Source organism: Hyperolius riggenbachi, chromosome 9 (assembly GCF_040937935.1).
Source record: "Hyperolius riggenbachi isolate aHypRig1 chromosome 9, aHypRig1.pri, whole genome shotgun sequence".
NCBI classification, from domain to species: domain Eukaryota; kingdom Metazoa; phylum Chordata; class Amphibia; order Anura; family Hyperoliidae; genus Hyperolius; species Hyperolius riggenbachi.
This window is the reverse complement of record NC_090654.1, coordinates 104,965,336-104,991,278: the sequence shown is the minus strand read 5'-3', so window position 1 is coordinate 104,991,278 and position 25,943 is coordinate 104,965,336. Positions and strand designations below refer to the sequence as shown.

Sequence of the window (25,943 nt, the reverse complement as noted above, 5' to 3'; positions counted from 1 at the left end):
AAAGTCCACAAATGTCATGAAATATTAAACTGAAGTGGACTTAAGTTTCATTATTGAATAGAGGTGGGAAACATTAGACTCTTTGGGCTGGTGCACACCGAGCGGCTTTTTGGGCGTTTTCAGATCCGCTTGCGGCTGCGGATCTGCTTGGTCAATGTATCTCAATGGGGTGGTGCACACCAGAGCGGCAGGCGTTTTGCAGAAACGAAAAATGCCTGGGTGAGGCATTTTTTGGATTTCGGATGCGTTTCTGCCTCAATGTTAAGTATAGGAAAAACGCAAACCGCTCTGAAAAACGGCACTTCAGAGCGGTTTTGCAGGCGTTTTTGTTACAGAAGCTGTTCAGTAACAGCTTTACTGTAACAATATATGAAATCTACTATACTGAAAAGCGCAGCAGCAATCCGCAAAACGCTAGCAAAACGCCTCATAAAAATAAAAAAAAGCGTTTAAAAATCTGCTAGCATTTTGCGGATCTGCTAGCGGGTTTTGGTGTGCACCAGCCCTCAGTTATAGTTTATTGCTGTCAGGGTTCAACTAGGGAAGATTACTGTTTACGTCCTGTCCCAGTGTCATGGACACTGTAACAATAAATGAGGTTTAGGGCCCTTGCACACTGAGGCTGTGCGGTGAGGTAAATTTAGCGCACCACACTGCAGCCTAATGTTAGTCTATGGGGGAATTCACACTCCCCACATTGTGGTACGCTGCGCCTGAAGAGCCCTATCTAACGCGCTTCAATACCTAAGTTTCCGCAAGGCTCCTGCAGCATCCTGTGGTGATCTGTGTTGGGCTGGAAGTCATGAAAGTCTATGGCAATGCGCGTACTTTCAAAAAACCTGCCACAGATATCTGCATTGCGCATACACAGAAGTGTATTTTAGAAATACGATTTTGCGCATGTCATCGATTGCCCAACAGGAAGTGAGCGCACTTCCTGTTTGGCCAGATGCCAGACCGAAGGCCTGTTTTTGGTGGTACAGTGTGGCCGCTGCACTGCCAATCTACAGTGTGAAGCCGGCCTCAATCTCTCTGGCTAGCACTCTTAAGGCTTGATTCACAAAGCCGTGCTAACTCATAGCATGGTCAAGCTAGCAGTTTGTACGCGTTAAAACACGCGTAAAGTTTTTCTCGCAAATTTGCGATAGTGCGTGGAAAATTCGCGATTGCGTGCAAAAATTTGTGATTGCGCATGAAAAATGTTACGAGTGTTATAACGCGACCAAAACGCTAGTGCAACTGTGCTATGAGTTAGCACGGCTTTATGAATAAAGCCCACAAAGAGAAACCATGACCAAGAATTAAACTTCATCCCAATCAGTAGCCGATACCCCCTTTACCATGAGAAATCTATTCCTTTTCACAAACGGATTATCAGGAGGCTCTGTGTGGCTGATTTTGTGGTGAAACCCCTCCCACAGGAAACTGGGATGACCATGGTCCTGGCAGTTTCCTGCCTGTGAACCCCGTTGCATTGTGGGAAATAACTGTTTACAGCTGTTTCCAACTGCCAAAAAAGCAAGCAGCAGCTACTTCCAGTGGCGTCACCTGCCAGCAGTAAAGATGTCACCATGTGATAAACGTCAGAATGTAAATCAGGGAGAGGAAAGCTTTGAGGCCTCGTTCACATCTAAAAACGTAAACGCAAGTGTTTTGTGTTTTTGTGCGCATTTTCTCTACTGCGTGCTGCGTTTTTATTAACCTCTTGACGACCAGCTAACGCCGATTGGCGTAAACTGGTTGTCTGAGGGTTTCCATGGAAACGGCCGCTCGTTCGAGCGGCCTTTCCATGTCAGTTCACGGAGGGTGTCTCCGTGAACAGCCGGAGAGCCGCCGATCGCAGCTCGCCGGCAAAATGTAAACAGGCGGGGAAGAAATCCCCCAGCAGCGCCGTGACATAGATCGGCGATCCCCAGCCTCTGATTGGCCGGGGATCGCCGGCATCTGATAGGCAGAAACCTATCCTATCAGGCGCAGGACGGATATCCGTCCTGTGCCGCTCAGAGGGGAAGGGAGAGGGAGGGAGCGGGCGAGACGGCGGAGAACGCTGCGGAGGGGGGCTTTGAAGAGCCCCCCCCCCGCTAAGCAAATGCAGCCGGCGGCGATCAGACCCCCCCAGCAGGACATCCCCCTAGTGGGGAAAAAAGGGGGGTAGTCTGATCGCCCTGCTGCACTCCTGATCGGTGCTGCGGGCTGTAGAGCCCACGCAGCACCGATCACTGAAAAATCCCCTGGTCGTCAAGTGGTTAAAAGCACTTTTCTAAGCGCTTTTCCAGAGCGTTTTTTTTTTATTCACTCCCTGACACAAGTCAGGAAGTGAACTCTTTGACCTGGAAAGGAATAAATACAATGTACTTATTCTTAAATACGCAGAAAGACACAATTGCTGCACAAAACGATTTTGTGAGCGTTTTGCAATTTTCCTATACCTTCCATTGAGGCAAAATCACTTCAAAAATAGTATAGGCACCTCTTTTCTGAGCGGATCGGAAACAAACCACACAGATGTGAACTCTCTAATAGGGAATCATTGCACAAGCGTTTTTAGGGCGATTTTGAAAATCGTCTGCACTTGAAAAAAGGTCCAAAACGCCCTAGATGTGAATGAGCCCTTACAATGAGCAAACACTGACTAAATAATTTATACATAATTATTGTAAAAATTAAGCACTTTTTTTTTGTTACATTATTTTCTCTGGCGTTCCTCTTTAAGGTGTCCATACATCTAGAGATGATGGGCAGATTCGACCAAGACACAAATCTCTCTCTGTTTGAATCTGATTAGAGAGAGATCTGTCGGCAGCCCATATACCGCAGGTCGAATCCCTGATCGATTTCATGCCATAATCAAGCGCAAATCGCCTTGTGATGCCGCATCCACTGCCTTGCCAGTCTGATGCTGCCCCCCAATATAAAATGTGCCCCCTCCCCTCTGTGTCCGCCGCTGACTCCGGGGTACGTCTGCAATTAGCATACACATGGCCCACGTGGTTGCTGAAGTATATGTGGCGGCGTGTGACGTGTCACCCGTGTCCACATTACTACAGCTACCACATGGGGCGCATGTATGTGGGTTGCGGATGAAGCCCAAAGCCAGCGGCGGATACGGACAGGTGAAGTATACTGCACCGGGTACATTTTACATTAGAATGGACATCGCCGGGGGTTCCGTCCCGTTTATCGCTCATCCAGATATTGCTTGCCGTTCCCACTGCGCACCTGATTGACCATGATGGCTCGACATCTTGCAGCCCGAAATTGGTTGCTCTTGGCAGCACCGATTTTCATTTGATTCGATAATAATTATCAAATCTGACGGATGATCGGCCGCCAAGTCGATAGATGTAGGCCACCTTACATTTACAGGCTAGATTCCCATGTCTGATCCCCAGCCAAGAGCACTATCTGGAAATGGTATATTCTCCCCATATACCGTATACACTCGCATATAAGCCGACTCGCATATAAGCCGAACCCCCAACTTTTACTCCAGCAATTAGAAAAAAAATGATTGACTCGCATATAAGCCGGGGGTAGGAAATGCAGCGGCTTCTGACAACACGGGATTGGCTGTTGTATTTCATATGGGGGGTAACTGTATACTATGCACCTTGTGTCTGCACCCTGCGCACAGAATTCCATCCACATAGCCTCTGTCAGCGGGTGCATGTGTACAGTTCACGTGCTTGGGCAGACTTATCATTTATCTTATACAGTTATACTGCTAAATGGAAAGTGAAGTCAAATTAAGATCAAGTCAAATTTCAAATTTTACAAATTTAAGGGGCTAATGAGGTCCTGCAACTTAAAATCTGTACAATTATTATATGACAGAACACATCCTAATTAAAATGAATATGAGAGGATTATGAATAGTGATATTGCTGAATTTCTCTTAAATGCTGCTTACCTGCACTGTGGGTGGCCGAAGGGGAGCGCAACAGCTAATCTGCAGGCAGATGCCCGGGTTACCGTATGGCAGAAGGGGTCCGATGGAGAATGCTGCTGGAGCGATCAGAAGCCTGGGGGAGAGCAGAGCTGGATGGATGACTGGCACAATTATAGCAGAAGCGCTACCCGAAAGCATAATCTCACATTTGGCTGGCCAGAATTGCAGGGGAGCGCTCCTCTGTGCACTCGATATGCGCTTCCTGAAGCTCGAGATTACCGTATGTGCAAGGAGAAGTGATCCTCTATGATTCTGCCCAGCCAAACGCGAGATTATGCGCACGGGGAGCACTTCTGCTATGATTGTGGCCAGCCATCCATCCAGCTCTGCTCTTCCCCGGACCTCTGATCGCTCCTGCAGCATTCTCCATTGGGCATCTGATCCCTCCTGCCATACGGTAATCCAGGCATTTGCCTGGAGATTAGCTGTTGCGCTCCCCTTCGGCCACCCACAGTGCAGGTGGCTCCAGTGTGTGCCAGTCACTACACAGCTGCAAGCCTTCACCGCTGCGCTCTCTGATCCCCTCCGTAGGTCAGCCTGATCAACTCCTCACCACAGACACCAACTTAGTACGTTGGTGACTCGCATATAGGCCGAGGGGGTGACTCTTCAGCACATTTTGTGTGCTGAAAAATTCGGCCTATATGCGAGTGTATACGGTAGTCTATGGATCAATTTACCAAAGTAATTCACATATTTATGTCAATTAAATACATACAAACCACCTCTAAGGCACCTCTTTTTGAGGCTAATTAAGCCCATTTTGAGAATTTCTTTGTAAAAGAAACCATTCATTGCTTCACTTTAGTAGCCTGTTTTTGTTCCCATCATTTTTTCTCGTTATGCATCACAAAATTGTATTTACTTTGACATTCGCTGCTTCATATTGACTACAATTGTTTAATTTATCAAGAAGTACTCAGTTTACAATGGTGCTATTTCATTGCATGCATGGACATTTAGTTCTTATTTCCATTGCCGTGTCTGTTTCCGATGTGGCACCCATGCTGCTGCAAAGCCACAGCCGAATCGCTTAGCCTTGCAATACTCAGCTATAGGAATTTGAGATTCTGCAGCATGAAACTGTAGAATGCCGTCCAGATTTGCACCGCAGTGCATTTTGGACATCAAGTCATATCCCAAATAGGCAGTGTTTCCCTGTTCAACTCGCCTGCAGGGAAACGCTCCAGAATTGGCACGCTCCAGAATTGTGCCATCTGCAAAAACAACACTATTACTTTCTATTCTCACCATTGGCATCATTCACACTGTGTGTTTCTTTATTCTCATCATTGGCATCATTCACACTGTGTGTTTATTTATTCTTATCATTGGCATCATTCACACTGTGTGTTCCTCTATGCTCACCATTGGCATCCTTCACACTGTGTGTTCCTCTATTCTCAGCATTAGCATCATTCACATTGTGTGTTCCTCTATTCTTACCATTGGCATCCTTCCCATTGTGTGTTCCTCTATCCTCACCATTGGCATCCTTCATACTGTGCGTTCCTCTATTCTCACCACTGGCATCCTTCACACTGTGTGTTCCTCTATTCTCACCATTGGCATCCTTCACATTGTGTGTTCCTCTATTCTCACCACTGGCATCCTTCACACTGTGTGTTCCTCTATTCTCACCATTGGCATCCTTCACACTGTGTGTTCCTCTATTCTCACCATTGGCATCCTTCACACTGTGTGTTCCTCTATCCTCACCATTGGCATCCTTCACATTGCGTGTTCCTCTATTCTCACCATTGGCATCCTTCACACTGTGTGTTCCTCTATCCTCACCATTGGCATCCTTCACACTGTGTGTTCCTCTATTCTCACCATTGGCATCCTTCACATTGTGTGTTCCTCTATCCTCACCATTGGCATCCTTCACATTGTGTGTTCCTCTATTATCACCATTGGCATCCTTTACACTGTGTGTTCCTCTATCCTCACCATTGGCATCCTTCACACTGTGTGTTCCTCTATTCTCACCATTGGCATCCTTCACATTGTGTGTTCCTCTATTATCACCATTGGCATCCTTCACACTGTGTGTTCCTCTATTCTCACCATTGGCATCCTTCACACTGTGTGTTCCTCTATTCTCACCATTGGCATCCTTCACACTGTGTGTTCCTCTATTCTCAGCATTAGCATCATTCACATTGTGTGTTCCTCTATTCTTACCATTGGCATCCTTCCCATTGTGTGTTCCTCTATCCTCACCATTGGCATCCTTCACACTGTGTGTTCCTCTATTCTCACCATTGGCATCCTTCACATTGTGTGTTCCTCTATTATCACCATTGGCATCCTTCACACTGTGTGTTCCTCTATCCTCACCATTGGCATCCTTCACACTGTGTGTTCCTCTATTCTCACCATTGGCATCCTTCACATTGTGTGTTCCTCTATTATCACCATTGGCATCCTTCACACTGTGTGTTCCTCTATTCTCACCATTGGCATCCTTCACATTGTGTGTTCCTCTATTATCACCATTGGCATCCTTCACACTGTGTGTTCCTCTATTCTCACCATTGGCATCCTTCACACTGTGTGTTCCTCTATTCTCACCATTGGCATCCTTCCCATTGTGTGTTCCTCTATTCTTACCATTGGCATCCTTCCCATTGTGTGTTCCTCTATCCTCACCATTGGCATCCTTCACACTGTGTGTTCCTCTATTCTCACCATTGGCATCCTTCACACTGTGTGTTCCTCTATTCTCACCATTGGCATCCTTCACACTGTGTGTTTCTCTATTCTCACCATTGGCATCCTTCACACTGTGTGTTCCTCTATTCTCACCATTGGCATCCTTCACACTGTGTGTTCCTCTATTCTCACCATTGGCATCCTTCACACTGTGTGTTCCTCTATGCTCACCATTGGCATCCTTCACACTGTGTGTTCCTCTATTCTCACCATTGGCATCATTCACACTGTGTGTTTCTCTATTCTCACCATTGGCATCCTTCACACTGTGTGTTCCTCTATCCTCACCATTGGCATCCTTCACACTGTGTGTTCCTCTATTCTCACCATTGGCATCATTCACACTGTGTGATCCTCTATTCTCACCATTGGCATCCTTCACACTGTGTGTTCCTCTATCCTCACCATTGGCATCCTTCACACTGTGTGTTCCTCTATTCTCACCATTGGCATCCTTCACACTGTGTGTTCCTCTATTCTCACCATTGGCATCCTTCACACTGTGTGTTTCTCTATTCTCACCATTGGCATCCTTCACACTGTGTGTTCCTCTATTCTCACCATTGGCATCCTTCACACTGTGTGTTCCTCTATGCTCACCATTCGCATCCTTCACACTGTGTGTTCCTCTATTCTCACCATTGGCATCATTCACACTGTGTGATCCTCTATTCTCACCATTGGCATCCTTCACACTGTGTGTTCCTCTATCCTCACCATTGGCATCATTCACATTGTGTGTTCCTCTATTCTTACCATTGGCATCCTTCACACTGTGTGTTTCTCTATTCTCACCATTGGCATCCTTCACACTGTGTGTTTCTCTATTATCACCATTGGCATCATTCACACTGTGTGTTTCTCTATTATCACCATTGGCATCCTTCACACTGTGTGTTTCCCACATATTTATGTGGATTTTGTGTATCCACTCTGGCTTGGCTTCCTCCTGCATCTTAGCAGACAGGCATTAGAATGAGCAGGTGTACGTTTTGCCTGTGTTAGTGACATAGGATTGCAAGATCTGATTTTGCAGAGAGTGATGTGAATAGTTCTACCAACATTTGAATGCTTTAGAAAGCAGTGGAATAAGTCAGTGTTCTACAAACAATGAAGTGTATTTCATTTTTTCCCTTTTTTCTGCAGCCATATTTCCTTACCTGTAAACGTCAAATGTTCTTGTGATCTCGTAGTTAATGTCATTTAAAGCTTCGGGTGGCATGTAGGACAACGTCCCAGCAAAAGACGGCGTTGCGGATGTAGTAGCCCCTGCAATCTTCGACAATCCGAAATCTGTGATCTGTTAAAGAAAAATTATCATCTATTATTATTATTTAGTATTTATATAGTCCCAACGGTTGATATGGCTGTGTAAAATGTAAAGCTATAGGCATGCTATACACCAGCAGTTTTGGATCCAAGCCTGGCTACAAGGGCATAAAGATTTAGGGCCCTTTTACACTTAAGCAGTTGGTGTGCGTTAGTGTGCGTTAGTATGCGTTGGTACGCGTGAGTGCGCGTTGGTACTCGTTTTTTCCATACAGTGCATTGGGAAGAAGATTTCAGTTAAAACGCGTTAAGTGTGAAAGGTGCCATAGGAAAACATGGGCATTACTTTGAAAATCAGTTTTCCTTCCGTTTTAACTGAGAGCAACTGATTAAGTGTAAAAGGGCCCTTAATTTGCATATTCAGTAACGGTGCATTGTGGGAAACCACAGATGTTAACTTAAAGCTAAAGCTTAATTATCGCAAGTACCTTCTGGTTTAAGAAGGCAAATCACACCAAACATTGCTTTTTAGCAGGTGGGCTTTTTGGTCTCTTTAAGTCCCCTATACTTTTCTAGTGGTTTGGGTCCCCCCGAGCTGCTTGGTCTCTCAAACATCTTCCACAGCTCTGTACAGAGTATACTGTCACTTAATTGTCCCTCAGAGTAACTCACAGTCTAATCCCTACTATAGTATTATGCCCATTGTAGTCTAGGTTTTTTTTTTAGGCGGTAGCTGAGTCACTTATCTGTATGCTTTTGGGATGTGGGAGAAAACCAGAGTGCAGTATAGGGGAGAACATACAAACTCCTTGCAATTGTTGCTATACCCGCACTATTAAAATACTGCTTATATTAGACCAATTTGAGGCAGTTCTGAATTCGAAATGTGTTTTAAAATGTCCAAGATGGTAAAAATATATGGGAGCAGCATTGTAAATGTTATTTTTCATATAAAATCCATAAAAAATACCCGACCCTCTATTTAAATAAATCTGAGCTATTGGCAACGGTGACATTACGTCCCAAATCCATGAGATTGGGCAAAGCTGGGGAGCTTGAATCCTGCATGGACACTATGGGCTCGATTCATAAAAGTGTGCTAAGTGTTAGTACACCAGTGAAAAGCCGCTTGTCACGTGCAAACTGCCTCTTCGCATGCTAATGCGCACGTAATAGTTTGCGTGCGTAAAGTTTTATGCACACTACTTCACGTGCAAAATCAGCCGTTTCGTGTGCTAAGTAGCATGATAAGCATACTTTGCACGCAAAGCAGTTGATTTTGCACGCGATTTTGCAGCTGATTTTGCACGCGTGCAAACTTTTACACGCGCTAAAATAGCACGCGAACAATAACAGCTTTGCCGTGCAAACTACTTAGCACCCTAGTTTGCACGTGCAAAGCTTTTAGGCGTGCTAACTGTGTTAGCACCCTTTAGTGAATCAAGCCCTATGGAGGATCCTGTAAGACGAGGATTAGTAGCAAATGTTGTTCTTAGAATCAAGGCTGCTCATTGTGGAGCTGTGGCTTGAGGACTTTGAGAATAGAGCTCGACTCTCCAACGTACGGATCAGAGCCTGCCTAAGTCCTTTACCTTATTAAAAGAAGTTGCACCTTGCTATAAACCCGTTCACGGCTCTCTTGCCGCAAGGAGATGCAGACATGTTTAGAATGGACATCACAGGTAAGCCAAGATCCCCTGATATGCCCAGAGATGTGATTTTTAAAATTGCACAACAATGAGGCCAAACATATGATACTTGCTGCTGCAAAGGACCTCACCAGTCTTTCAGGAGTTACAGTATCTGTCCACCTGTATTCTGACCTTGCCCCATGAGCCTGTAAAAGTACAGAATTCTACAGCCAATAATGGTGTGGATTCCCGTTCCTGCTATGACCATTACTATTAATGGCCGCGCCCACTTTGCGTGCACTCTAGAAGAGGGTAGATACATCTTGGAATCGGCTTCCATTCATTACAACACCCTGGACTCTCAACATTTGCAGCAGTGCACTCCAAGGCTGGAGAGAGTCTGGATGACTGAGGCCAGCAGATTGCAGCATTCCCCGAGAGCTTCGCAAGCCCTGTTGAGTATTGAATCCAGCATAATTTTCTTTCTGGAAGACTCTGACTAGTCCACATGTTTCCTCGGCCTATTCTTCAAAAATTGCAGCTTGCCTGGTTAACCCTCACTAGTGTTGGGCGAACATCTAGATGTTCGGGTTCGGGCCGAACAGGCCGAACATGGCCGCGATGTTCGGGTGTTCGACCCGAACTCCGAACATAATGGAAGTCAATGGGGACCCGAACTTTTGTGGTTTGTAAAGCCTCCTTGCATGCTACATACCCCAAATTTACAGGGTATGTGCACCTTGGGAGTGGGTACAAGAGGAAAAAAAAATTAGCAAAAAGAGCTTATAGTTTTTGAGAAAATCGATTTTAAAGTTTCAAAGGGAAAACTGTCTTTTAAATGCGGGAAATGTCTGTTTTCTTTGCACAGGTAACATGTTTTTTGTCGGCATGCAGTCATAAATGTAATACATATAAGAGGTTCCAGGAAAAGGGACCGGTAACGCTAACCCAGCAGCAGCACACGTGATGGAACAGGAGGAGGGTGGCGCAGGAGGAGAAGAAGGCCACGCTTTGTGAGACACAACAACCCCGGCCTTGCATGAGGGCAAGAAGCGTGCGGATAGCAGGCTTTGTACCGCCATGCAGTCATAAATGTAATAAAGATAAGTGGTTCAATAAACAGGGACCACGCGGCAACGCTAACCCAGCAGCAGCAGACGTGATGGAACAGGAGCAGGCGCAGGAGGAGAAGGCCACGCTTTGTGAGACACAACAACCCAGGCCTTGCATGAGGGCAAGAAGCGTGCGGATAGCATGCTTTGTACCGCCATGCAGTCATAAATGTAATAAAGATAAGTGGTTCAATAAACAGGGACCACGCGGCAACGCTAACCCAGCAGCAGCAGACGTGATGGAACAGGAGGAGGCGCAGGAGGAGAAGGCCACGCTTTGTGAGACACAACAACCCCGGCCTTGCATGAGGGCAAGAAGCGTGCGGATAGCATGCTTTGTACCGCCATGCAGTCATAAATGTAATAAAGATAAGTGGTTCAATAAACAGGGACCACGCGGCAACGCTAACCCAGCAGCAGCAGACGTGATGGAACAGGAGCAGGCGCAGGAGGAGAAGGCCACGCTTTGTGAGACACAACAACCCAGGCCTTGCATGAGGGCAAGAAGCGTGCGGATAGCATGCTTTGTACCGCCATGCAGTCATAAATGTAATAAAGATAAGTGGTTCAATAAACAGGGACCACGCGGCAACGCTAACCCAGCAGCAGCAGACGTGATGGAACAGGAGGAGGCGCAGGAGGAGAAGGCCACGCTTTGTGAGACACAACAACCCAGGCCTTGCATGAGGGCAAGAAGCGTGCGGATAGCATGCTTTGTACCGCCATGCAGTCATAAATGTAATAAAGATAAGTGGTTCAATAAACAGGGACCACGCGGCAACGCTAACCCAGCAGCAGCAGACGTGATGGAACAGGAGGAGGCGCAGGAGGAGAAGGCCACGCTTTGTGAGACACAACAACCCAGGCCTTGCATGAGGGCAAGAAGCGTGCGGATAGCATGCTTTGTACCGCCATGCAGTCATAAATGTAATAAAGATAAGTGGTTCAATAAACAGGGACCACGCGGCAACGCTAACCCAGCAGCAGCAGACGTGATGGAACAGGAGCAGGCGCAGGAGGAGAAGGCCACGCTTTGTGAGACACAACAACCCAGGCCTTGCATGAGGGCAAGAAGCGTGCGGATAGCATGCTTTGTACCGCCATGCAGTCATAAATGTAATAAAGATAAGTGGTTCAATAAACAGGGACCACGCGGCAACGCTAACCCAGCAGCAGCAGACGTGATGGAACAGGAGCAGGCGCAGGAGGAGAAGGCCACGCTTTGTGAGACACAACAACCCAGGCCTTGCATGTGGACAAAAAGCGTGCGGATATAGCAGCAATGCTTTTTGCCGCCATGCAGTCATAAATGTAATACAGATGAGAGGTTCAATAAACAGGGCCCGGAAACGCAACACCATCCCAGATGTTCATTGGTCATGTTACTTGGTTGGGGTCCTGGAGTGTTGCGTAGTCATTTCCAATCCAGGATTGATTCATTTTAATTTGAGTCAGACGGTCTGCATTTTCTGTAGAGAGGCGGATACGCCGATCTGTGACGATGCCTCCGGCAGCACTGAAACAGCGTTCCGACATAACGCTGGCTGCCGGGCAAGCCAGCACCTCTATTGCGTACATTGCCAGTTCGTGCCAGGTGTCTAGCTTCGATACCCAATAGTTGAAGGGTGCAGATGGATGGTTCGACACAGCTACGCCATCTGACATGTAGTCCTTGACCATCTTCTCCAGGCGATCGGTGTTGGAGGTGGATCTGCACGCTTGCTGTTCAGTGGGCTGCGGCTGCATGGGTGTCAGAAAATTTTCCCACTCCAAGGACACTGCCGATACCATTCCCTTTTGGGTACTAGCTGCGGCTTGCGTTGTTTGCTGCCCTCCTGGTCGTCCTGGGTTTGCGGAAGTCAGTCTGTCTGCGTACAACTGGCTAGAGGAGGGGGAGGATGTCAATCTCCTCTCTAAAGTCTCCACAAGGGCCTGCTGGTATTCTTCCATTTTGACCTGTCTGACTCTTTCTTCAAGCAGTTTTGGAACATTGTGTTTGTACCGTGGATCCAGAAGGGTATAAACCCAGTAATTGGTGTTGTCCAGAATGCGCACAATGCGTGGGTCACGTTCAATGCAGTCTAGCATGAATTGAGCCATGTGTGCCAGAGTCCTACCAGAATCCTCATCATCCTCTTGTGAGCGTTGTGATAGTTGTTGTGATGCATCATAGTCGTCACCTTCCTCCTGGTCTGCTTCTGCTGACCATTCGCGTTGAATTGTGGAAGTCCAACGTGCACCGCTCTGGCCCTCGTCAGTGGTGGCATGAAATTCCTGCTCCAACTCCAGCTGTTCCTCCTCCTCTTCTTCGTCATAGCTGCTGGGGCCAGCGTTCCCTGAGGCGGATGGCCTGATGTTGGTACCATCACGCTGATCGTTTTCTCCTTCAGATTCCCCCAGTTGCATCATGACAGCTGTTTCCTTGATTTTTAACATCGACCTCTTCAGTAAACACAGCAGTGGTATGGTAATGCTGACTGAAGAGTTGTCACTGCTCACAAGCAACGTGGATTGCTCAAAATTTTGGAGGACTTGGCAGAGGTCCAACATGTTGGCCCAATCGGATCCACAGAAGCTTGGCAGCTGGCCGGATGCGCCTCGGTACTGCGCCGTCATGTACTGGACCACTGCACTCTTCTGCTCGCAAAAGCGGGCTAGCATGTGCAGCGTAGAATTCCAGCGCGTAGGGACATCACACAGCAAGCGATGGTGGGGGAGATTGAAGCGCTCCTGCATCTTGGCGAGTGCCCCCGAAGCAGTACTGGAATTTCTACAATGTTTGGACACTCGACGCACCTTCAACAGCAGATCGGGCACGCCTGGGTATGTCCTCAGGAACCGCTGAACTACTAGGTTCATCACGTGCGCCAGGCAAGGGATGTGTGTCAGCTTAGCCAACCTTAAAGCGCGAATGAGATTACTCCCATTATCACACACAACCATGCCCGGTTTCAGGTCCAGCGGTGCCAGCCACAAATCCGTCTGTTCCTTTATTCCCCTCCAAATTTCCTCCCCTGTGTGCTGCTTATCCCCAAGGCAGATTAGCTTCAGCAACGCTTGCTGACGCATGCCAACAGCTGTGCTGCACTGCTTCCACGATCCTACTGCTGCTGGGTTAGCGTTTCCGGATGAGGTACAGCTTTGAGATGCGTTGGAGGAGAAGGAGTCAGAGAGGTAGGTGCTGCTGTTATCCAGTGGGAGGGACGGCGGTGCAGCTGTTTGTGGCGTGGGCAACACCCGTGCCGTAGCAGGTGAGGAATCGCTGCCAGGCTCCACAAGGTTCACCCAGTGCGCGGTAAGGGAGATGTATCGACCCTGGCCGAACGCACTCGTCCAGGTGTCAGTGGTGAGGTGAACCTTGCAGGCAACGGCATTCTTCAAGCTTCGGGTTATTTTGCTGACCACGTGCTCATGCAACTCAGGCACTGCAGAGCGTGCAAAGTGGTAGCGGCTGGGAACCACGTAACGTGGGATGGCCACTGACATCATGCCCTTGAAGCTGTTTGTCTCCACCAATCGATATGGCAGCATTTCGCAGGCCAGAAGCTTGGCTATGCTGGCTGTTACTGCCACGGCCCGGGGGTCATTTGCTGGCAATTTCCTCTTGCGCTCAAACATCTCCGACACAGACAACTGAACCGTAGCGCTGCACACGGAAGGGCTGTTGGTTGTTGTGTTTGATGAACACTGGGAGACCTCAAGAGCACTACTCCGGAAAGTGACAGTGTCAGCGTCGTCTGATGTTTGTGAATGTTGTGAACCACGCAATGGCTGGGCTACTGCTGCTGCTGAGGCGGGTCTGGTGGTGAGTCTGGTGAACCCAAGGGAGGCAGTGTTGTTTCTGGTACCCTGTCCTGACGCGTTTGCCCAAAGAGTGGGATGTTTGGATAGCATGTGACGGCTCATGCTGGTGGTGGAGAGGTTGTTAATATTTTTCCCCCTGCTCAGGCGGGTCTTGCACACCTTGCAAATCGCCATGGTAACATCCTCAGTGCAGTCTTCAAAGAAAGCCCAGACTTTGGAGCACCTGCCTCCTTGCTGGCGATTTCTGTTTGCTCCTCTTTTGCCTCTCACTTGAACTTCCACGCTTGTGGTGCCTGAAATTGCGCGCCGCCTACCTTGTGGCACAAGGCGAACTCGTGCAGCAGTGTGTTCTTCAACAGACTCATCTGTGCTGCTGCTACGACGGCGATGTTCTCGTTCACAAACAAAATCTGGGTCTCTGTCCACATTGTCCATACCCTCCTCTTCCATCTCCTCAAACTCGTCATATGTCATTGTGGGCCACCGCCGTGGAGTAGAGCTCCCCACAACAACCTCTGCGCAGCACACTCCAACGTCGTCTTCCAGATCTTGTCGGCCGACCTCCTGCAATTGCAACCCCTCCTGCCCAAATTGCTCTGGGATTTGGGTTTCCGAGTCCTCTTCGGACTCGCCTTGTATTTCAGTGCGCGGTGCATTTCCCACAGTTAACGGTTGTGAATCCAGGCACAACATTTCTGGCTGTTCCTCCATTGACCTTTGAAAGGTGGAAGTTTGTTGGGCTGGGAATAGCTCCTGCGAATACCCCATTGTGTCCTGAGGTAATTCATCGGACTGGTTATCTGGCAGTTGTGTGCGTGGTGTCGCTGCCGGTTGTGTCAGCTTTGTGCCCACTGGCTCCTTGTAACTGGCTGAGGACTCGGACCTCGTGCGTGATGTGCTGGTGCTGCTTAACCCACTGCTGGACGCTTGAGAGGTCATCCAAGTAATTATCTGGTCCTGTTCTTTTGGATTTGTGAGGGTTGTTGTCCTGGACAACATGGGCGGTATTGAGTGGGTTTTCTTGGGTGCTCCCCTGTGGCCTGTACGTGAACCGTCAGGGGAAACACCTCTTCCCTTGCCCCTCCCTCTTTCACCGGATTTCTTCCTCATTTCACTTATCCTTACAGTACACGCTGACTGGCAGCAGTACAGTGGCAGTACAGAAATGCTATACAGTACCACTATTCCCAGCAGCGACACAGAGCACAATGCTATACAGTGACGGGTGAGCGGTGTACCACTATTCCCAGCAGCGACACAGAGCACAATGCTATACAGTGACGGGTGAGCGGTGTACCACTATTCCCAGCAGCGACACAGAGCACAATGCTATACAGTGGCGAACGAGCGGTGTACCACTATTCCCAGCAGACACAGAACAGTACACAGAATGCTATATAGTGTGGCTGAACGAGCGGTGTACCACTATTCCCAGCAGACACAGAACAGTACACAGAATGCTATATAGTGTGGCTGAACGAGCGGTGTACTACTGTTCCCAGCAGACACAGAACAGTACACAGAATGCTATATAGTGTGGCTGAACGAGCGGTGTACTACTGTTCCCAGCAGACACAGAACAGTACACAGAATGCTATATAGTGTGGCTGAACGAGCGGTGTACTACTGTTCCCAGCAGACACAGAACAGTACACAGAATGCTATATAGTGTGGCTGAACGAGCGGTGTACCACTGTTCCCAGCAGACACAGAACAGTACACAGAATGCTATATAGTGTGGCTGAACGAGCGGTGTACCACTGTTCCCAGCAGACACAGAACAGTACACAGAATGCTATATAGTGTGGCTGAACGAGCGGTGTACCACTATTCCCAGCAGACACAGAACAGTACACAGAATGCTATATAGTGTGGCTGAACGAGCGGTGTACTACTGTTCCCAGCAGACACAGAACAGTACACAGAATGCTATATAGTGTGGCTGAACGAGCGGTGTACTACTGTTCCCAGCAGACAGAACAGTACACAGAATGCTATATAGTGTGGCTGAACGAGCGGTGTACCACTATTCCCAGCAGACACAGAACAGTACACAGAATGCTATATAGTGTGGCTGAACGAGCGGTGTACTACTGTTCCCAGCAGACACAGAACAGTACACAGAATGCTATATAGTGTGGCTGAACGAGCGGTGTACTACTGTTCCCAGCAGACACAGAACAGTACACAGAATGCTATATAGTGTGGCTGAACGAGCGGTGTACTACTGTTCCCAGCAGACACAGAACAGTACACAGAATGCTATATAGTGTGGCTGAACGAGCGGTGTACTACTGTTCCCAGCAGACACAGAACAGTACACAGAATGCTATATAGTGTGGCTGAACGAGCGGTGTACCACTATTCCCAGCAGACACAGAACAGTACACAGAATGCTATATAGTGTGGCTGAACGAGCGGTGTACTACTGTTCCCAGCAGACACAGAACAGTACACAGAATGCTATATAGTGTGGCTGAACGAGCGGTGTACTACTGTTCCCAGCAGACACAGAACAGTACACAGAATGCTATATAGTGTGGCTGAACGAGCGGTGTACTACTGTTCCCAGCAGACACAGAACAGTACACAGAATGCTATATAGTGTGGCTGAACGAGCGGTGTACCACTGTTCCCAGCAGACACAGAACAGTACACAGAATGCTATATAGTGTGGCTGAACGAGCGGTGTACCACTGTTCCCAGCAGACACAGAACAGTACACAGAATGCTATATAGTGTGGCTGAACGAGCGGTGTACTACTGTTCCCAGCAGTGACACACAATGACTGGGGGGGACCCTGGCTAGCGTGGCTGGAGCGCGAACTACCCTGCCTGCCTACCCAAAGCTAAACCCACAGACAAATGGCGGAGATATGACGTGGTTCGGGTATTTATTTACCCGAACCACGTGACAGTTCGGCCAATCAGAGCGCGTTCGGGTCCGAACCACGTGACCCGTTCGGCCAATCACAGCGCTAGCCGAACGTTCGGGGAACGTTCGGCCATGCGCTCTTAGTTCGGCCATATGGCCGAACGGTTTGGCCGAGCACCGTCAGGTGTTCGGCCGAACTCGAACATCACCCGAACAGGGTGATGTTCTGCAGAACCCGAACAGTGGCGAACACTGTTCGCCCAACACTAACCCTCACCTGTCCCCCTATTTTTACTGCAATGGAGATAACCGGCACCGATGTCCTGCCACTCTTTCTACCTGTCCTGCATCACTCTGCCCTCTTGATCCTCCTCCTGTACATTTCATTGCCTGCTTCCAGGTCGCTGCTGCAGGTTTCCGCTAGACACTGTATGGTAAGACTTTTTTTAAAAATAATAATACATTTTATTACATACCAATAACAACAACAAACCCAACCCCCACCATCCCCCTGCCCCACGGTCTGCTCCACATCAAAAGACAATTAGAGGATTACAGGTACATAAAGAGGAAGTACAGATTATACAATGTTAGAGATCAACACCTAAGAGCCAGTTGTCTCATAGTCAATCCCTTGATCTTTAAGATACATTGACCAGGGCGACCATATCCTACATCAAATTTTGCAGGACAGTTCCTTTGCATATACGTAAGTTTATGCATCTGTAGGGAAGAATTAAGCAGCCTAACCCATTTACCTGTCGTGGGGGACATTGGACGAATCCAGTTCAAAATTATAACCTTTCTGGCATAGAAGCATAAGATATACCATAATAGGACAGCTCTTCTGAATGTGGTAATATCACCCCCAAACCCTAGAAGCAGCATTTTTGGATCCATAGTAAGCGATATATCAAAGACCTTCTGCATAATAATTTTAATTATACGACCCCAGTACGCCTGTAACAATGGACATGACCAAATCATGTGTATGAAATCGACAACTCCTGTCATACATCTAGGACACATATCCTGCCTTCCATCAAACATGTTTTCCAACCTTACAGGAGCATAATAGATTCTATATATACTTAAGTTGGATCAAACAATCCTTCATTGATTTAACCGGTTCAGCCTCACAGCTATTTTCACCTTAAGGACTGAAGCAATTTTCCCCTGTCAGCGCTGCTCTCATTCATTCGCTAATAGCTTTATCACTACTCATCACACATAAATTATTTAGATCTTGTTTTTTTCACCACAAACTTGGCTTTTGGGGGGTGACATTTGTTTTTAGTAACTACTAAAATGTCTATGTATTTTAAAGAGAAAAACGAGGGAAAAAATGAAAAAATACACTATTTCTCCAATTCCAGCCTCTATAGTTTTAAAATGAACAATGCTACTGAACATTTTACCCACACATTTTATCTGCCTATTTGTCGTGGTTATCACAAGATTTAAATTATGTCCCTAGTACATAGTATGGTGACAATATGTTATTTGGAAATAAAGGTGCATTTTTTCTATGTTGTGTTTTTTGTTTTCTCATTGCACACTACCAATGATTACAAGCCTTTATTTGAAAAAAAAAAAAAAAAAAACAGTAATACATCCTCATGACATACATATTTAAAAAGCTGAGTCCCTAAGGTAACTATTTAAGTATTCACTTTTCAATTCTGTCACTTTTGGTGTTTTTTACAAGTGTATTAGTTTGGTGCAGAGTATATGAAAATAACAATTGCATTGCTTTTCATTTCATTTGCTGCTAAAACAAAACCACATCACATATGCCTAATCTCTCAAAGACCCCAAATACTATTCTCTTGCTTGTCCCGGTGAAAATGATACCCTATACACATAATCAGATAGCTTCTTGGCCACGCAATACTCTGTTAACCATGAGCAGCACTAATGCAATTTTCAAGGCCATTTTTTGCAACAAAAGTAATACAGTCATTCTTTGTTCGCAAAGCCCCTGGAGTGTCAGAACATTTGAAACAGGTCACAAATGTCACCATTCTGAAAACTAGAGACCCAGGCCTACTGAGATACACATATTTTGAAACAATTGGACTTCTGCGGTTTTGTTAAAATTGAATCATAACTTGGAAAATGATATTTTTTACATCTTTTTTTCACTTTGGCACTATAAAAAAATCTGATGATTTAGGCCTCAGTCCTAAAACACACCAAAGTGTATTCTACAGCTCATCGCGGTTAAAATGATACAACATATGCCTTACTTAGTAACAAATGGTTGTGTGCAGCAATCAATTATACCCAATGTGCACTATTTTTTTTTGCACTAATTGTTGCAGAGCTATTGTTTGTTTGCATATTCCCAGGAGAGATTGGAATCAAACAAAGACCACACATGACACCATCATAGAAGGCTAACAACCAGGGCTATTCATCAGTAGGTATTTTGTGAGACGCACTTTTTCTCCCCCAAAAGTGGGGGGAAAAAGTCACTGCGTCTTATGGTCCGAATACAGGGAGTCCCCGACTTACAAACACCCGCCGATACGAACTGCCGCTGCGCCGCAATGTCGGGGACTCCCTGTGCAGTCCACTCTTTGTCCTCCTGTGTCCTCTTCTTGTCCCTGCCCCCCCCGCAGTGTAATTAGCGGCCCCCGCTGTGTAGTTAATGTCAGCAGTGTATAACCCGATAATCCCCGCATCAGTACAATGACATTGCCCCCCCCCCTAGTGTAATTAGCGGTATCAATATAATCCAATTAGGCGCCCGCTTTGTAGTTAGTGGCAGCCATGTATTACCTGATAGTCCGCATTAGCATATTCCTGATAGTCTGCATTAGCATATTCCTGATAGTCCGCATTAGCATATTTCATTGTCTCCCGCTGGCGCTGTGTAATTAGCAGCCATCCGATCCTAGAAGTCCGCGCTGCTCAGAGACTTTTCCTATGCGTCATTCGCCTCTAGTGCCGGCTTTTCATGTTGCGTCATTACAGGCGGCCGGCACTAGAGGGAAGAATGACGCATAGGAGAAGTCTCTGAGCAGCGCGGACTTCTAGGATCGGATGGCTGCTAATTACACAGCGCCAGCGGGAGACAATGAAATATGCTAATGCAGCGAATACACTGCGGGACTATCAGGTAATACATGGCTGCCACTAACTAGCGGGCGCCTAATTGGATTATATTGATACCGCTAATTACACTGCCGGGGGGGGGGGGCAATGGGTATCATTCATAAAGCATTTCCGCATGCGGAAATGCTAAAAACAGCTGACTTTACCGACCACTCGGCAAAGTCAGCATTCATAAAGGCTCTTTCCGCATGAAAAAAAGACATACCGAGCAGAGTGATAAATCACCGCCTTGTGCGGTGATTAACGGAACAAATGTAGCAAAATGTTAATTCATAAAGAATACCGCCAGCGGTGTCAGGTCGGAAAGTCCCGCTCCCTCTGATGTGGCGATACCAATGCAAGTGAATGGAGACACACAGACCTCCCAGGCAGCTGCAGCAGAGCGGAACACGGAGAAATGTATCAACTCGGCAGCTTCCGTGTCTCCGCCTGCCTAACGCCTGCCTACCGCCAGCCTAGTTCGGGGAATCTCCGCACTGCCACCGCACCTACACACTTCTTTATGAATGCCCCCCCAGAAGTCTAAAGTACCGGTTGCGGAGAAGAACGGTGTTTTCCCGCACTACCGACAGCCTCTTTATGAATGATACCCAATGTCATTGTACTGACGCTGGGATTATCGGGTTATACACTGCTGACGTTAACTACACAGCGGGGGCCGCTAATTACACTGCGGGGGGGGGGCGGAGACATGCAGAGGACACAGGAGGACCAGCAGAAGACACGGGGGGCCAGCAGAGGACACGGGGGGGGGGGGATGCCAGCAGAGGACACGGGAGGCCAGCAGAGGACACAGGGGGGGCCAGCAGAGGACACAGGGGGGACCAGCAGAGGTCACAAGGGGGACCAGCAGCACAGGGGGGCCAGCAGAGGACACGGGGGGCCAGCAGAGGACACAGGGGGGACCAGCAGCACAAGGGGACAAGCAGAGGACACAGGGGGACCAGCAGAAGACACAGGGGGACCAGCAGAGGACACAGGGGGGGCCAGCAGAGGACACAGGGGGGGGCCAGCAGAGGACACAGGGGGGGCCAGCAGAGGACACAGGGGGGGCCAGCAGAGGACACAGGGGGACATGCAGAGGCCAGCAGAGGACACAGGGGGGACCAGCAGAGGACACAGGGGGGACCAGCAGAGGACACAGGGGGACCAGCAAAGGACACAGGGGGACCAGCAAAGGACACAGGGGGACCAGCAAAGGACACAGGGGGACCAGCAGAGGACACAGGGGGACCAGCAGAGGACACAGGGGGACAAGCAGAGGACACAGGGGGAAAAGCAGAGCACACAGGGGGACAAGCAGAGCACACAGGGGGACAAGCAGAGCAAACAGGGGGACAAACTGAGGAGGTCAAGGGGGACAGATGGGGACTCAGAAGTCACAAGGGGGATAAGAAGAGGACAAAGAGAGGTACAAGGGGGGGCACAAGAAGTACAAGAAGTCCATAATAATTGGGGTGAGAACATCCACAAGATGCCCCTGGACCATAGACGCACCAGGTTAAAAATATTTTTTTCCCCTGATTTATGCCCTCTAAATCTAGCTGCGTCTTATGGTCCGGAGCGTCTTATGGTCCGAAAAATACGGTATCACTTCTCTTCACAGTGATAACAAATACATTGGAACTTACCATTGGATGTCTTGCAGAATTAGAGAAAAGCCAGAGGCCATAAGTCAGGGGTCAAGCAGATCCAAGAGTCAGAAGATGGGAGCAGCAGGGTCCAAAGTTCAATTTTGAACTTACTTTGTGTTTTCTTTTTCCTCAAAAAATTCAGTTTCCGCCAACACCCCAAAAACATAGGGGTATGCCAAATGTGAGCTCCTTTGAGGGTCTGTAAGTTACATGAATATATAGGAAGGGGGAAAATGCCAGTCAAATATGTCCAGGTAAAGAAAAAAAAACCCACAAAAAAAAGAGAGAAACAAAAACACAAAAAAAAGGAAAAAAATAAATTAGTAATCTGCAAGTGTGTGGTATGCCCTAAAGCACTTGATAACACACAGTGCTGGGGCTGAGGGGGAATCTGGGCAAAAATACCGTGACTCACACCGTCTCTTGTGTTTCACACACACTCTGCATCTTCTCAGGGGGGCTTTTTTCACTTCATTGGGGGGAATTAGTTCAGGGAAATGTCTCTCCCTCAGTCTAATTGAGTTCTCCAAATGGATAGGATCCTGTTGTGCAATTTGGCCAGGGGAATACATTAGGGACTTGTGGACTTGAATCTGGAACTCAAGAAAGGTCATCTGTTGGCTTGTTGGTGTTGTGGTGGTTTTTAGATAGACCACAAATGCATTGTGCATGGTCATCTGCAACAAGAAGAATGTTATTTTTTTGTACCATGCTTTCCTTCTTCTTAATAAATAAGGCGCCAAGACTTGGTCTGATAAGTCCACTGCTCCCATATTTTTATTGTAGGCGACTATGGCCTCTGGCTTTGTACGTTGTTCCGTTCTGGATGTGGCAAGAACTGTGGCCTCAGTATGGATGGTGGATAGCATCATCACCTCCCGCTTGTCGTGGAACTTTAATGCCAGGAGCTCTTCAGATCTGAGTGCGTAGGACTCTCCTCTGCATAGTTTTTTATTTACTACCTGTGGGGGGAGGCCTTTATGGTTTGCTCTCACCGTCCCACATGCGCCAGTCTGGACTGAGAAGAGGAACTTGAACAGTGGCACACTTGTATAAAAGTTGTCCAAGTAGACGTGGTAGCCTTGGTGGAGAAGTGGATTCAGTAGGTCCACCACTATTTTGCCACTGGTGTTAATGTACTCAGGGCACCCAGCTGGCTGCAGAATGGAGTCTTTGCCTTTGCCTTCATAAATTTTAAAAGTGAAGGTATAGCCAGTGCCACTCTCGCATGCCCTATACATTTTCACCCCACATCTTGCCCTCTTGCTTGGGATGCACTGTTTCATGGAAAGTCTCCCATGAAACGGTACCAGGGATTCGTCCACAGCTATTTCCCGGTGTGGGGTATATACATCCATAAACACTGCACTTAGGTGGGTCAACAGGGGTCTCAATTTAAACAGTCTGTCATGGTCAGGGTCGGTATGATTCACACTTTGCGTGTTGTCATTTAGGTGAAAAAACTTTGACAACAGCTCAAAACGCTGCCTGCGCATTATTGCTGGATAGAGGGGTGCATTATGATAAAGGTCCCTGGACCAGTACATTTTTATCTGGGGCTTTGGGGTGATGCTCATGCTGAGCGTGAGGCCTACATAAGCCTTCATTTCAGGCACGTTGGTGGGGTGCCATTTTCTGGTGATATAGTTGGTGGGGTGGTCAGCTAAAAATAAATTAGTTTGCTCTACTAAATGCTACCACATTGCCTCTGTCATGAAAAGCTGGAAAATGTCAATTGGTGCCTGATTGACAATGGGCACTGACACACCAGCGGTGGCTGTGAAGGGTGGGATGTTGGGCGCAGCATAATTAGGGGGTTCCCAGGTGCCATTTAACATATGAAGCGGTACCTCCTGCCTGCGAGGTACCTGTGGCTGCCTACCCTGTCTGCGCCTAGCTCCCCCTGGCGCACTGCTGCTAGCAGCAGCGGGGTTGCCCACGGAGCCCTCTGCTGGGTTGCCCACCGAGCCCTCTGCTGGGTTGCCCACGGAGCCCTCTGCTGGGTTGCCCATGGAGCCCGATGCTGGGTCGCCCACGGAGCCCGATGCTGGGTCGCCCACGGAGCCCGATGCTGGGTCGCCCACGGAGCCCCCTGCTGTGGACAGTCCTGATGGTCCCTCATCAGCGGACTCAGGACTTGGGTCCCTCCTCAAGCAGCGTGATGGCGGCCCTTTGGACTCTGAAGATTCAGATCCTGAACCAGAGCCGGACGGAGGGAGCCAATCACTACCTGACTCATCCTCGCTGCTGCTCTGCTGGAGGATGGCGGCTGCCTCCACCACAGAATAGAGCCTCCTCGCCATTATTTAGAAAGGGATAGATAAAGATGAAAAATATAAAGCGATAGAAAGATTTTTTTTGGGGGGGGGGGGGGGGGGGTGTAGAGGGGGGTTGTAGAGGGGGTAGAGAGGGGGGGGGGAGGACAGTAGAGTATAGATAGTAACAGATAGGAAGAAAAAGATCACAATAGATCAGTGATCAATAGATCTGTAGGGAATAAATGGCCAAGGAGAGGGAGAATCAGGGATTCTGGGCAGTTATGGGGTTAAAAATTCAGGGATGGGGGGCACATTTTATTAAAAGAAAGTCCTACCAGTTTATCTGTCAGTCTGTCTCTCAGCTCCTGTCACCACAGAACAGTGATTGATCTGTGTGACAGGAGCTGAGAGACAGAGAGAGGGAAACGTTTTATTTACAAACATTATTAAGAATTCACATTGTTACTGGATGTAACTATGTGAATTCTTTACTTCCTTTGCTCTGATTGGCTCAGAGGAGCGCTGGCTCCTCTTCACCAGACAGATCGGCTTGTCAGTCGCCGGGCACGAGCACGCACAGCGCGCACCACGCGACCATGCGTGCGCACACGCAGAAGTGCGCCTGGACGCGGACTCTCGTCCAGATAGACTTCAGCTGCCGCTGCCTGGACGAGCTTGCTCGTCCATATAGGCTGAAGCGGATAAGGTAGTCTCTCGTGTCTGTAAGACTCTTTTGACCGAACAGCATATCTGCCTTCTAGCCATTGTGTTTTCACAAGGTTTACCCCATTTCCTGACTGTATTTTGCAAACACAACAGCAGCACGTTTCAGTGGACTGCTTTGAGGTCTCTAGGATTTTTCTGTCTTCTCACCCTATTCTTTGCAGGTTCCTATGGTTGCACAAATTATAATGCCTGACAAAAACCGTTCATCATCTTGCACAATCCTTATTTGCTAACACTTTTTTGAGGAATGTTATTTTGTACTACTTCTGCCTGATCTCTATCATTTCTGTGAAATGACCACTAGAGAGCAATATTACTCTTCCAGCTTAATTTTTAACATGTCTGGAGATCGTCTGATCCAAGCACTGTCTGAGTGTACTGTATTTGAAAGCTGCTATGCAAGGGTATGGGAACAACCTAGGAACTGGTCTTAGAAGCTTGTTAGTACTATTGAATAAGGGGAAGGGATCAAGCCTGGACCCTGGGGCCTGGAGGGCGGAGGAGCAGGGGGTGTGGGAACCCTGTGGATTTTGGATTGGCCGAGGAAGCCTTCCCTAGAGCCCATCAGTGCTTTCCGATTTGGGGGGGGGGGCTCATGATCACTTTCTGATGCCTGATGGACTTCCCACATCTTGACGCTTGCTCCTCGGCCCCGGGGACGGTCAGGTCTCACTACTGACTGATTTTACTTCCTCCTCCATCCTTTTTTAGCTAATTAGGAGATAGCCCTTGGCTGGGCAGTGTTGAATGTTGCCTCCTACTGGGAAGTTGGCTTTGCTTTAACCTCCCCCACTTCTCACTATGCCAAGTTGGGGAGTGAGCAACTTTCTTATTGTTCTTTTTTTGG

At 47.9% G+C, this 25,943-nt stretch overlaps 1 protein-coding gene across 2 annotated transcripts in view; it reads right to left on the bottom strand.

The window, feature by feature from the left end:
* Positions 1–25,943, bottom strand: part of LOC137531695 (receptor-interacting serine/threonine-protein kinase 3-like) — a 74,718-nt gene that overhangs the window by 19,263 nt on the left and 29,512 nt on the right. For both annotated transcript variants that reach the window (XM_068251651.1, XM_068251652.1), the window contains exon 3: positions 7,828–7,967. In XM_068251651.1, the coding sequence (XP_068107752.1) occupies positions 7,828–7,967 (140 nt within the window). The remainder of the gene's footprint in view (positions 1–7,827; positions 7,968–25,943) is intronic.